At 42.6% G+C, this 14,459-nt stretch overlaps 1 protein-coding gene across 1 annotated transcript in view; it reads right to left on the bottom strand.

Annotated features, from left to right (window-relative positions):
- Positions 1 to 9,130: 9,130 nt before the first annotated feature.
- AARSD1 (alanyl-tRNA synthetase domain containing 1) overlaps positions 9,131 to 14,459 on the bottom strand; it is a 166,175-nt gene continuing 160,846 nt past the window's right edge. The window contains exon 18 of the mRNA XM_063963181.1: positions 9,131 to 10,070. Coding sequence (XP_063819251.1) covers positions 9,932 to 10,070 — 139 coding nt within the window. The 3' untranslated portion in view covers positions 9,131 to 9,931. The remainder of the gene's footprint in view (positions 10,071 to 14,459) is intronic.

The raw sequence follows: 14,459 nt of genomic DNA, 5'->3' as shown, positions 1-14,459 counted from the left end.
AAAAAAAAAAAAAAAAAAATTCCCATTCAAATTCCTGTATCACCTCCTGAAGGTCTCTCTCTTGCAGGACAGTGTGAAGTGAAGGGGGTAAGAAAGATTTTCAAGAAGTAGAATATTTAGAATCAAGACGGCATGAGAGAACGGCTGAGGGGAAACGCAGAGATTCAATAGGGCTAAGACCTCGATAGAGAGCAGTAGGTGTTGGGCAGTTGGCATATTTTATCTTTCATGTTTTAATAAATTTTAAGTAAATCTTTTTATGAATTTAAAAACGAGATATAAGATGTGTTAATTCCAATTGAAATTACTGTGGCTGTATTTCTCCCTGGTAATTGAATAGGAAAAACCTCACAGCTGCAGAGTTTTTTTAAGATTACGCTGCCAAATTGAATATGCCCCTAAGAACGTATATTTAAAATCCCAGCAAAATGTATATGCAACATATAAATAAATCAAATGCACCTCACAGGGCCGACATTGTCTCACTGCACTTTGGGGGTCATTCCGAGTTGATCGTTAGCTGCCGTTGTTAGCTGCGTAGCGATCAGTGAAAAAAACGGCTAATCTGCGCATGCGCACGCATGTCGTACGGGCACTAAGTCCTTAGTGGTTTTGCACTGGTTATAGCGACGATTCCAATCGCACAGCCGATCGCAAGGAGATTGACAGGAAGAGGGCATTTCTGGGTGTCAACTGACCATTTTCTGGGAGTGTTTGGGAAAAATGCAGGCGTGGCCGGACGGGTATCTGACGTCATTACCGTGCAGGCGCTCTGCTGCACAGGCGTTCGCACACCTACAAAGCAAAAATACACTCCCCTGTGGGCGGCTACTATGCGTTTGCACGGCTGCTAAAAACTGCTAGCGAGTGATCAACTCGGAATGACCCCCTAAATACATAACTCCCACGCTCAATCCAGTTAAGTGCTGTGTTTGGCGCAGTGAGACAGCATTGGCTCTGTGAGGTTTAGAAACATTTGGATCAGTCCTGTATATATTGTGATATGCTCTTGTGCAACTCATTTATAATGAGAAGTTTTGATTTGGAGTTTAATAAACTGATATTTCTATAGTGTCCTCAAAAAGGGGGCTTAAGGAAGAATTAGACACATTGGAACCTGGAAGAGATCCTGAGAGATATTTTAGATAAGTCCTGCATTTGACTCATAAATTACTTAATCATTTGGCTGGGTTTTTAAATGATGGTCTTTATTTCATAATGATACGAAGCACTATAGATGGCCTAGTGTCTTCCTTTCCCTAGAATTAGTATCAATTAAATCCTCTGGCTGGTGTGGACAGAGCCGGATCAACCCATTTTGGCCCAGGTGGGTAGTTTTCTACCCATTTTTCGAGATTTTTTACAGGATTACCCAAATAAGAAAAATCTGGTGGAATTTATATATATATATCTATATATATATATATATATATATATAGATAGAGAGAGAGAGAGAGAATGATAACATATTGAAAACTACTCACCTGGGCCGAAATGGGTTAACCAAGAGTACAGCCAGGGCAGTCACCCAGAGGCCGTCACACATTGTGAGCCCCCACATACAGCTACTGTACATCACCAGCATGAAGGCATTGTAGCATATGTGAATAGTGGTTTCTGTGTGGCATAGGGCCGGATTTTGAGGTGGGAGTAAAGCATCAAAGAGCAAGTAACTTTGCATCTGGGCAAACCATGGTGCAACAAATGGAGATACAAATACATTTATTTGCATCCAGGGTAAATACTGGCTGCTTTTGCATGTAGTCCACAAATGCTGGGCTGCTTTATTTTTGAAACTGCAATTTATATTTGAGTGTGGACACACCTCTCCTAATTCTAAATCTCTCATTCTACCCCACCTGCAGTGCACAATGGTTTTGCCAAAGTTTCACTTGCTCTTTTTTTGCTTTTCTCCAACCTCAGAATCAGGCACATAGGGGGTAATTCCAAGTTGATCGCAGCAGGATTTTTGTTAGCAATTGGGCAAAACCATCGAATGACCATTGAATGACTGCGTATGCACCGCAATGCGTATGCACCGCAAAGCGCACGCACATGGTCAAACAGCGACAGAATGGTTCGTAAATTTCGATCGCAAGGTGATTGACAGGAAGCGGACATTTGTAGGTGGTAACTGCCCATTTTATGGGAGTCACAGGAAAAACGCAGACGTTCCCAAGCATTTTCAGAGCGGGTGTGTGATGTCAGCTCCGGCCCCGATCAGCCTGTTTGTATCGCACTGTAGGAGCGGGTGGTCTTCTAATTCCCGACTGTCAGGATCCCGGCGCCCAGTATTCCGGCGCCGGAATCCCGACAGCTGGCATACCGACAGATTTTCTCCCTCGTGGGGGTCCACGACTCCCCTGGAGGGAGAATAAATAGCGTGGCGAGCGTAGCGTGCCACCGTGCCCGCAAGGGGCTCATTTGCGCTTGCCACGCTATCGGTATGCCGGCAGTCGGTCTCCCAGCGCCAGTATGCTGGTCGCCGGGAGCCCGGCCGCCGGCATACCATACTACACCCGTAGGAGCAAGTCCTGGGCTATGCACAGACTGCACAGAATAGAAAAATAATTAGATGGTGAGTGAGTTGCGAACGGATTTGCAGATGTCCGCTGTCTGGCGAAGTTTTCACACAGCGTACACATGCATGGGTGGGTTTTCACTCTCAATGGGCAGTGGCTATCTGATTGCAGACATCTGCAAAAACGCAGAGGAGCGATCAGGTCTGAATTAGACCCATAATGTGAACAAGGGGCACTACAGTGTGTTTGGTATCCAGTCTCATGGTCAATAATAACCATGTCAACATTCAAAATGTCGACATCACAAAGTTTATATCCTCAGAATGGTAACATGGTCACATTTGGAAGTTAACAGAAAAACCCCTTGCGCTATTTAGACTCAATTAGAGGCAACAAGGCATGAATGAACTCAAGAAGATTATAATTACAAGATAATTTTATTATCTATAAAATTGATCAAATGTGAACACATGTATAATTCATTGACAACTGTAACATGCGCATATAAATAAAACTAAAACATTACTAATAATAAAACTACTATTGAGCATAAGAGGTGGATCATATAACTAGCAGTGACCACAGTGGGCTAAACATTGATAACGTCCTTGTTTTTAATTTTCAAGTAGGACATTCTCATCAGATGTGCTCATGAATAATTCATGATTATATATCATATGGTGTAATATATTTGAAGCCTTTGTTTATATATCTCTCGATGAATGAACTTATCCAATTGCTCACATAAACTGATGGTTCTTTACTTGTGGGATAACCGCTCAAAAGTCATGGAGGAATTGATACACACCCGGGACTCTAGTGCATCGCAAGCACCTGTATAAACAAAGCTCCCGTCTCAATTACCACGAATGGCGTCCTCCGTCTCCCACTGAAACTGGCTCTCGTGCACACACCTTTACTGATTTTGGAGAGAGAAGTATCAGTCCGGCTCCCGGAGCTCTGCGCACTACAGGCGATGGAGGTTGATTCAGCTCCCGTCTTCAAGACACCACTGCAGTCTCAGACACCACTGCACATCAATGCGGGCAAACAGCCAAGGTCCACCGGGTCACAGATAGGGCACTTTCTCTGACGCGTTTCGCTTCTAATTGAAGCTTCCTCATAGAGGAAGCTTCAATTAGAAGCGAAACACGTCAGAGAAAGTGCCCTATCTGTGACCCGGTGGACCTTGGCTGTTTGCCCGCATTGATGTGCAGTGGTGTCTGAGACTGACAAGCAGGAGACGAGAGGACGCTATATGCGGCGGCTTGAAGACGGGAGCTGAATCAACCTCCAGCGCCTGTAGTGCGCAGAGCTCCGGGAGCCGGACTGATACTTCTCTCTCCAAAATCAGTAAAGGTGTGTGCACAAGAGCCAGTTTCAGTGGGAGACGGAGGACGCCATTCGTGGTAATTGAGACGGGAGCTTTGTTTATACAGGTGCTTGCGATGCACAAGAGTCCCGGGTGTGTATCAATTCCTCCATGACTTTTGAGCGGTTATCCCACAAGTAAAGAACCATCAGTTTATGTGAGCAATTGGATAAGTTCATTCATCGAGAGATATATAAACAAAGGCTTCAAATATATTACACCATATGATATATAATCATGAATTATTCATGAGCACATCTGATGAGAATGTCCTACTTGAAAATTAAAAACAAGGACGTTATCAATGTTTAGCCCACTGTGGTCACTGCTAGTTATATGATCCACCTCTTATGCTCAATAGTAGTTTTATTATTAGTAATGTTTTATTTTTATTTATATGCGCATATTACAGTTGTCAATTAATTATATATGTGTTCACATTTGATCAATTTTATAGATAATAAAATTATCTTGTAATTATAATCTTCTTGAGTTCATTCATGCCTTGTTGCCTCTAATTGAGTCTAAATAGCGCTAGGGGTTTTTCTGTTTGTTTTAGTATACACCCGTTTTTTTAAAATCGGGTGGATTGTGTTGGCCATATCCACAGGCCATTTCACCTTTGTTGCTGCTGGATAGATTTTATGAGGTATAAGAGATAAGAATATTGGATTATATCCTTGATACCTGTGCGGAGTGGGTGTGATTGTGCATACAGGCACCCATTCGCAAATACATATATATATATATATATATATATATATATATATATATACACAATAGCGCCAGACATTATTAGTGGTTTTTACACATTTGGAAGTTACCATGTCACCATATGAAATGATGACATTCTGAGGATGCCAACGGTTAAGCACCACAGATGGGATAGGTTTAGGCTTCGAGTGAAGTTTGGCTCAGGCTGCAGGTGTGCGAAGTTACGGTTAGGCACTAGGTGGGAAGGTTATGGATCAGGGATAGGGGTTGTGGAGAAAACAACTCACAAACACTGCCGGTCTCTCAGTTGTCTGAAATGGAAGTGATGGTCATGTGACCGCTGGCATCCGGGAACTGCGCTGGAGCCACTGGGAGAAGGTAAGAGACCACTAGGGGTGGCTTGTTGAGAGTTGATCATGTCGACATATCCAGGTACACATGATGAATAGCGACATGGTCACTGTCGACAATCAGCATGTCGATAGTTTGACAATACCAACATACTCGTGTCGGGCTGATGCCTGTCGACAGGATCACAAATCATATCCAAACCCCTTGTTTATCACAGCTGTGATGCTGGGAGAATTTGCACATTGCACTTTATAAAAACATCGCCATGATATCAGCTCGACAAGTTAGTTGCCCTGGGGCCCCTACAAACACTAATCCACTCCTGAGTTTGGATAATAAATATGTATATGTGTGCACACATCTGGTACTTACCACGCCCTACAACTGGAGAAGTGGCACACGGGAGAGAAGGCACACTCCAATGTAGGCCTAGTACAGTAAACACCCTATGAGGGTAAATGCAGTAAATAACTGTGAGGAAGAATTTCTTCTACAGATGCAAATGAGGGCTGATGACTTCTAGGAAACCAGGCATATATGCTGCAATGTGTATAGCTGTGCACATGGGTGGAGCAATGCATATTCTGCCATCGACTCTGCATCGGCCAGAATGTAACATAAATCTGGTGCAGCAGTTTTGGAAACAGAGTTCTATAGAATGAACAATCACTAATTATATTGTTTTATTTACCAGGTTTAATAATTTTATTATTAGATTAACATCTGGAATTCCAAAATTTATTTGGGTCAAGGAGTTCCTGTATTTATTACGGTGTATTGGTGTACTGATCATTTGCTTTAAGAGATTAGTATATTGTGACTTATAGAGGTCAATCCAATTAGGTGCCAGTTGGGTCCTGCAAGCGAATTACGAATCCTATTCAGCACAGATTGAAATACTTGCTAAGAAGCAGTTGCTGTGATCAAACAGTTGCCGCCCAGAAATAAAGAAAAACCAGCCATTGCAGAAATTGCGATCCAATCACAATGGGGGTCATTCCGAGTTGATCGCTAGCTGCCGTTGTTCACAGCACAGCAATCAGGCTAAAAATCGGCATTTCTGCGCATGCGTGATGTACTTTCACAAAAAACTATGCAGTTTCACACAAGGTCGAGTGACGCTTTTCAGTCGCACTGCTGATCGGTGAGTGATTGACAGGAAAGGGGCGTTTCTGGGAGGTAACGGACCGTTTTCCGTGAGTGTGCTAAAAAATGCAGGCGTGTCAGATAAAAACGCAGGCGTGCCTGGGAAAACGGGGGAGTGGGTGGCCGAACGCAGGGCGTGTTTGTGATGTCAAAACAGGAACTAAACAGACTGAAGTGATCGTAAGGTAGGAGTAGGTCTGAAGCTACTCAGAAACTGCTTGGAAAAATTTCAGCACTATTCTGCTAACCTTTTGTTCGCACTTCTGCTAAGCTAAGATACACTCCCAGAGGGCAGCGGCTTAGCGTTTGCAATGCTGCTAAAAGCAGCTAGCGAGCGATCAACTCGGAATGAGGGCCAATGTGCGATGTTATCACATAACCATTCGCAAATACCGGAACATCGAAGAGTTTTCCATCTGCGCCAGACAAGGTCATCCACAATTCGGCATACGCAAGATGCTGCAAGTTGTCATCGCTGACGTCAGAGACCCACACGAAAAATGCCTTGCCACGCCTGCGTTTTTACAAACACAAGTCCTAAGTGCTGGCTTCCTGTCAATCAAAATGCGACTGCATTGAAGCCCAATGCGTTTGCAGAAATAATTGGAAATCATTGTTGCGCATGCGCAGTCGTTCGATAATCGTCCTGATTGCATTTTCTCAATTTTGCGCTCAGTGCTGAATAGGGTCCTACATTTGCAATCCAATTCCAAATCACGTTGATTTTCTAAAATAAATTCTATTTTTTTTGTGTGCAGGTGAAAATGTAGGGACAATCCTTATTTTAAGATACAAATGTGGAGAACCTCTGGTACAACCCTCCTAATGAATAATCATGCACTTAGAAGGGTTTAAACAGCATCATTTGGCCAATAAAGTCATGTTAGTTTTCAGATGAATATTTGTAGAAAGCCTGATAATGGGTTAAATGATATGGGACACGTATGTGGATCTGTTGTATTGATGAAAGTGGGGGTTTTGAACTTGCAGATAAGAGGTGTTTAGTCCAATGTTTTCAAACTTTTATAAAAACACTGAAAAATTACTATACATACATTTATCTGTCCCTCTAAATGCTGGAAAGACTTTAATTTGATGCAAAACACTTGCAATCATTTTTCAACCATTGATAATAAAAGCTACACAAAAATCATCTATTTGACACCTTTTAAAAACCTCCAATAACAGCATTCTATATTGTCCTATCTCATTTGTCACTTTTGGGTTTCCGGATGGTTCCTCACTTTTTAATGCACTTCTCCCAGGTCACATTTTGTAGACAAGTTGCGCAACCTTTTGGATCTTGTATTTTCCGGGTGCGCACCTTTGTGCAATGTATGCAAGTTTCATGACATAAACTCACTTTAGCAAACTCGCACCCAACTGGATTACACCCATATTAAGTGCCACCTTCTTGCAGTTTATGTGCAGACAACAAGGCATTGGCCCTCATTCCGAGTTGTTCGCTCGCTAGCTGCTTTTAGCAGCATTGCAAACACTAGGCCGCCGCCCTCTGGGAGTGTATCTTAGCTTAGCAGAATAGCGAACGAAAGATTAGCAAAACTGCTACTAAATAATTTCCTGCAGTTTCTGAGTAGCTCCAGACCTACTCCTAGCTTGCGATCACCTCAGTCCGTTTAGTTCCTGGTTTGACGTCACAAACACGCCCTACGTTCGGCCAGCCACTCCCCCGTTTCTCCAGCCACTCCTGCGTTTTTACCTGGCACGCCTGCGTTTTTTTAGCACACTCCCCGAAAACGCTCAGTTACAACCCAGAAACGCCCCTTTTCTGTCAATCACTCACCGATCAACAGAGCGACTGAAAAGTGCCACACGAACACCAGCAAATCTACTAAGTTTTGTGTTAAATAACTCATGCGCATTTTCCACCTAATCGCTGCGTTGCAAAAAACAGCAACGGGCGAACAACTAGAAATGACCACCAAAGTGAGACAAAATCAGATCTAGAAAACACGTTATAAAAGTAATATAAAATCTTAATTTTAAATCTTCTGGGAGTGCATGTGCTACAGTGGGTAAATATTCTTGGTATGGACATAAGGTAAGTCACAGACAGTATACAGCAGATTTTTAGGATTGCATTCGGATTTCATTTTGTGAAATTGCATAAAAGTTTTTAGACATTTTATTTCTGAGAATATTACTTTGAGACAAGAGAATTTATGATGAACAATACTGTATAGCAGCATATATAGGTACTGTAAATGCTATAAAACTTCAGTTTATTTCAAGGTTCTGATTAAACTAAACATGAACAGAAGAGTAAGAGGTCAGTGAGGGAAAGGCCACATTATTTCACTTGGACAATGACAGACGCAAATTGAGGGTGATCACTTTATTGGTTACTAATAAATGAATGAACCCAGCCCTTGTCGGGTCACCTCAGCTGCCCCACCCCCTCCGGAACTGTTGCAATTGCCATCCACCTTTCCTGGTACTCTTCTCTCCTGTAGGAAAGGAGCACGCATATGCAGTGGTAGATGGGGCACATCATGCACAGTAGGTTTGATGTGCAAGTGCCACAGCTGCAATTAGGTCATCACAAAAATGTGCATGATAACCTAATTTATATAAGGGACCATAGTAGATATAGACTGTCATTATTAAGAGCAGAAATATGTCAGGTTTGTTTGGAGGCTGTTTCTTAAGTATGTGTACCACACTGAAATACATGTCAAAAGCTGGGTACACACTGGAGCAGCGGGCATTCGTTCTAACATTTGACTGAATGCCCTTAAGGAGGGACTGCGCTTACATACTAGAATGCATGAATGAAGGACGGAACGATGGTTGTTCCATCCTATATTAGCATAAACTAGATCGATAGGGTTATCGCTAGGTTTGATGTGCATCAAACCTAGAGACCGTCGCGAGCGACCGCAGGAGCCGTACACACTGAGCGATTTGTAGTAATGAAACAGCCAATCATCCTGACATCACTCCAGTGTGTACCAAGCTTTAGTATCCTGATATCAATAAGAAGTCATTAAGTGAAACACTCCAGCAGATAACAATGTTGATATTTATTACACTAGTTACCTTTTAATGTTCTTGTGTGAATAGACATGGGCAAGCAAGACATTCTATTTCCCATCATAAATCCAGTTAGCAACGGAAATGCAATGATAAATAAGGGACTTGAATCTGTACATATGAATAGTTTACAGTCACCTGATGCTTTGCTCTGCGCTGCAATCTCGAGAAAGAGAACACAATGGAAAATGGAAACAAATGAGCAGCGATCTCTATAAGGATCGCAATATCAGTGTACATGTGGTACAGACTTTATCTGCCCGATGGAACATAGACATAGCTTCCTGTATTTTTGGTCCATAAAGCATATTAAGGGGAACATTTATTAAGCAGTGATAAGAGCGGAGAAGTGACCCAGTGGAGAAGTTGCCCTATCAACCAATCAGCAGCTCTGTATAATTTTATAGCATGCAAATTATACATGTTACTTCAGTGCTGATTGGTTGTCACGGGCAACTTCTCCACTGGCTCACTTCTCCGCTCTTATCACTGCTTAGTAAATGTCCCCTTAAGTCTTTACTCTGGCTTCTGACAGCATGGGCCTTATCATGGTCTATTCCTCCAGAGAGTGCATTGCAGGTCAAAGCAACATGGGCAGCTGTACAACTGCCGGTAATTACATATTTCCCAGTTCTAATCTGATTACAGCTGTACACCAGTTTATGCTGATTCACTAGGGACTCTATACAGTATATTCAAAGTTTATATTGGAGCAGCAGCAACCCATAGTGGTGAACATGGTCTGTTGCTTAGGACAGAGCAAACTGCTTTATCATTCCTCCTTCAACCCAGAGCCATTCATGACCTGTTGTAGCAGATGCTCCACCTCTCCTCTCTGGCTCATCTTATTGGCTTTGCCCTGGAAACGGCCCTTCTTTCCAGCGCCTTTCCCATCCAGGATTTTAGAAACTCTGATGGTACAGAGACAAGAATAATAGTATATTTTATCATATCTAGAGCTTATGCATGAATGTTACTGTTGTTACGTTTAAGTAATTTCATTTGTTTCTGTGTCTGTACCCCTGTGCAGTTTATGTACAGTATATACTTTCCATATCACCTCTAGCAAAAGTTCTTTTAAATATACAGCAAGATAGAAATGGTAATTGTTCTATTAGTGATGATTGCATCTACATGCTTAAACTATTTTCATCTTCCAAATACACATTTTAATTCGGTCACTATAAAGTTTTACCAAACAAATATGGTATACCTAAAAACAGGGATATAGCATTGTATATACAGATGTGTCCTCTTACATCTTTGCTACCTGCAAATACAAGTCACGTTTACACATCACGCGAGTGCCGTGTGACCTGGTAGCGCCAAGCTTCTTTTTTACCACAAAAATGCGTTTTAGACACAAAGTAATTTAATAGGATGCACAAGCAGCTTCTGCTGATAAAAAATTATGCAGCATGCCTATATTCTGTGTGTGACTGTATTTGCATACAAAATGCTATGCTACAGGGTTTTCCTGGAAAACACTGTAACATGGCATTTCGGATGCAGATTGAGCCGCAATTACACACAGAATATAGGCATGCCGGATATCATTTTAATCATCAGAAGCTGCTTGTGTGTCCTATTACATTACTTTGTGTCTAAGACACATTTTGAGGGGAAAACGCAAAAAAGACGCTCTGCACTACTGAGACCTGCCACGGCATGGCGCAACTTCAAGAGCTGTTTAGCGCGACTGAAGCAAGGATGTAAGAGGACACATCTGTATCCCTGATTTTAGGCAACTCCACACTACCACAGTCCGCAAGCTATGTCTGTAAACACAGGGTTCCCAGAGATAAAGCATGTATGTGTCACTAGCTGTATTGGTAATCCAGAAATATAAACTAAATAAAATACTGACATCGGAAAATGAACAAGGTAAAAGTTAAGTGACTGCTGCTATACATCCTTTGTTTTAAATTCAAATAAGTGCTCCTTACATTTATCTGACAGGAGAAAGTGAAAAGGGGGAGTGAGTTCAGAGAGTGCAGTTAATCAATAGGTTTTTGGGCGAGTGCTTCAATGAAAGCATGAAAAAATATTATGTAACAGGTTTATACTATTTGAAATTTTATGAGGCACCAGCAAAGCAATTAAGCAAGTAACAGCTATCTATAAAAGCTCAGCAGTTCAAAAGCAATACAACTTTTTACATAGAATACTGTAATTGACCCTTTTATTGTACGTAGCATGAAACAGTATGAACTAATACACATTTAAGTACAACACAACAACAATGTCATCATGGTTACCTTTATGCTCTGTTTTGTTTAAAAGTACATTTTACTTGTAACTGCAATTATAATTCTGTGCCTACAAACTGCTGTACACTTTCAGCAAAGTGCTTCTATTACACTGCCCAACAACAACAAAAAAATTTGTTTGGTGCCTGGAATGTTAGTATTGATTTTGGTTATATTGGGCGTGCTAATTCAAAATACGAAAACAGTATTTCTCTATCAGCTATACTTTTTGCGCATGCCCAGGCTGCAGCACATTGCCATCTGGGCGACCTTCTGTCTGAGCAGCATGTCATTTGTCCTGGTTGTCAGAAACTTTCTGGGCAACCACAAAGCTCAAAACTATGCTGAGCTAGTAAACAACTTGATCATTAATTTCAGAGACCTTGGAATAACAGCCACTTGGATCGTTTCCCAGAAAATTTGGGTGATATGAGCAAAGAGCAAGGTGAAAGATTTCACCAGGACATTAAAACAATAGAAGATTGCTACCAGGGAAGATGGGATATACATATGATGGCAGATTACAGCTGGAACTTACAAAGAGACTGTCCAAACAAAGGGGGTCATTCAGATCTGATCGCTGGGCTGCTAATTTTGCTGTCCTGCGTTCAGATAGTCACCGCCTACAGGGGGAGTGTATATTCGCCGTGCAACTGTGCGATCCTATGTGTACGCCGAGCTGCTAAAATCCACCTTGTGCAGTCTCTCTGAAAATGTTTGGGCATGCCTGCATTTTTCCGACCACTCCCAGTAAACGGTCAGTTGCCACCCACAAACGGCTTCTTCCTGTCAATCACCTTGCGAATGCCCATGTGAATGGAATTTTTGCACCATCCCATCGCTGGCCAGCGATGCCCGTTGTTATCTGACGCGCGTGTGCACTGCGGTGCATACGCATGCGCATTTAGTACCTGATCGCCCGCTGTGCGAAAACGCACAGCAGCGATCAGATCTAAATGACCCCCAAAGTCCGTTCAAGAATGTCCCACAAAAGAAGCTTCCTAAACTAATTTTCATTTCATTTAGGGTTTCATTTTATTATTTTGAAGAAAAAGTGTTATTTGAGTCACTATAGTGTTACTGTAATGTTAGTATGTTTTATTGATGTCAGTAAAATATTCTTAAAAATATTTTTAGACTATGTTTTTTTAATGTTTTGTGTTTTATTATGTGAATCTTAGCCATAATATGAAATAGGGTAACACAAATCAGGGTTCAGTATGGTATGCCGGCAGTCGGGCTCCCGGCGACCAGCATACCGGCGCCGGGAGCCCGACCGCCGGCTTACCGACAGTGTGGCGAGCGCAAATGAGCCCCTTGCCGGTATGCCGGCTGTCGGGATTCCGGCGCCGGTATACTGTGCGCCGGGATCCCGTCAGTCGGCATACTGAAGACCACCCCACAAATCAGACAATGTTTATATCTCAAAAATTAGAGTAGACAGGCGAAAATGAAAGTTATATTTGAAATCAGCACACCAAATATACATAAAATCAGCTCAAAAATCCTCCACACCAAAACACGTATTTGGGCTGTGTTATCTGTTCGTGCAAGCTGCTCCAGGTCTCAGAAACATGACTACACTAAGGGGGTAATTCTGACCTGATCGCACACTGCCGTTCATCACAGCGCAGCGATTAGGTCAGAAGTGCGCATGTGTCGGCGCATGGCTGACAGCCGTCAGCTGTCGTTGCCTAGCGATTGCCTCTGCCTGACTGACAGGCAGAGGTGGTCGCTGGGCGGCTCGGCGCCGTTTGGCCGCCATTTTAAGGGCACGGTCCGGCCAACGCAGGCGTCACACGCAGGCAATGCGACCTGGGCAGCGACGAGTAGCTCCCGGCCAGCACGCCACTGTGCGATGCTTTTGTACTTCTGCAGGGGGGGGGGCCTGACAAGCGGGGTGGACTAGCCCTGTGCTGGGCGTTTCCCCCCCGCATGTCAGTGTGCCTGATCGTAGCCCTGCAAAATTTTGCAGGGCTACGTTCAGGTCTGAATTAGGCCCTAAATACAAACACCATACCTGCTCCTACTACTTAGCTTTATGCTATCGCTCTGTATAGACCATGAGCAAAGACTGTGACTGCCACAACTTTGGCAGGGCTCCTATGATGCAGTACTATTCCCTATTAGATCTGTCGCCCACCATCTAGCTTCTGTGGTGTGTGATAATCACATGTAAATCAGACAGAGAGAAAGGGCTGGGAAGAAGATATGTGTGGAGATTATGACACAGACTATGCAGGCAAGCTAAACTCAGCAGGAGGTCTCAGAAAACATTAATAAAACGACAAAAATCCCTACACCTTGAATAATAATATATTGTATACACTAACAACAGGCACATAAAAAGATAAAAAAATGAAACGTGCCCGACTCCCAGAGGAACATAAAGAAGACTGGAATTCTGGGGGTGCAGGGGGGAGGAGCGTAAATTTAACGCTACAGTATAGTTTATGTGCCTCCTCCACCAACCTGCAATCCCAAGGTCCAGTGTTCCCCAGCCTTCCTATAACAGAAAATGGGGTTAACATGCACACAGTAAATAATACTCTTGTCTTACAATTTTTTATAACGGCATAAAATATACACAGAGGGGTTGGTCCAGGATTCAATGTGCGCCTGTTTGCGGATCCATAAGGGCGTGTCAGTGAGGGCATGTTGATGGAACTGCGAGCTACAGTATGTAAAGTTGTAGAGCAGTACAAGTTAGATGCAAGTGTTTGATGATGATGACAATTCAAACCAAGTGTACAAAAAGGTGGCATATAGACAGCACGTTTCATACAACCCTACATAGAAACAAATATAAACAATAGGTAAAAATACAGCGCTAAACACAAGATGCTACAACTGAATAGATTTAATAGCTAAAAAACATTTAAAAATCTGAGCAGTAAATAAGAAATAATGATAATACTATCTCACTCAGTCAATTAAATCCTGGTTCACTTGATAAAGCTGCCAGAAGCAGCGAAACGCGTCAGTAACTTTGCTCCAGACAATTGGACTCCTCCTAAGGCACCTACATTGCTGGACTCAATTTCAGGACGA

This window comes from Pseudophryne corroboree, chromosome 3 (assembly GCF_028390025.1).
Source record: "Pseudophryne corroboree isolate aPseCor3 chromosome 3, aPseCor3.hap2, whole genome shotgun sequence".
NCBI lineage: Eukaryota > Metazoa > Chordata > Amphibia > Anura > Myobatrachidae > Pseudophryne > Pseudophryne corroboree.
Note: the sequence above shows the minus strand (reverse complement) of the source record. Positions and strands in the feature narration are given on the sequence as shown.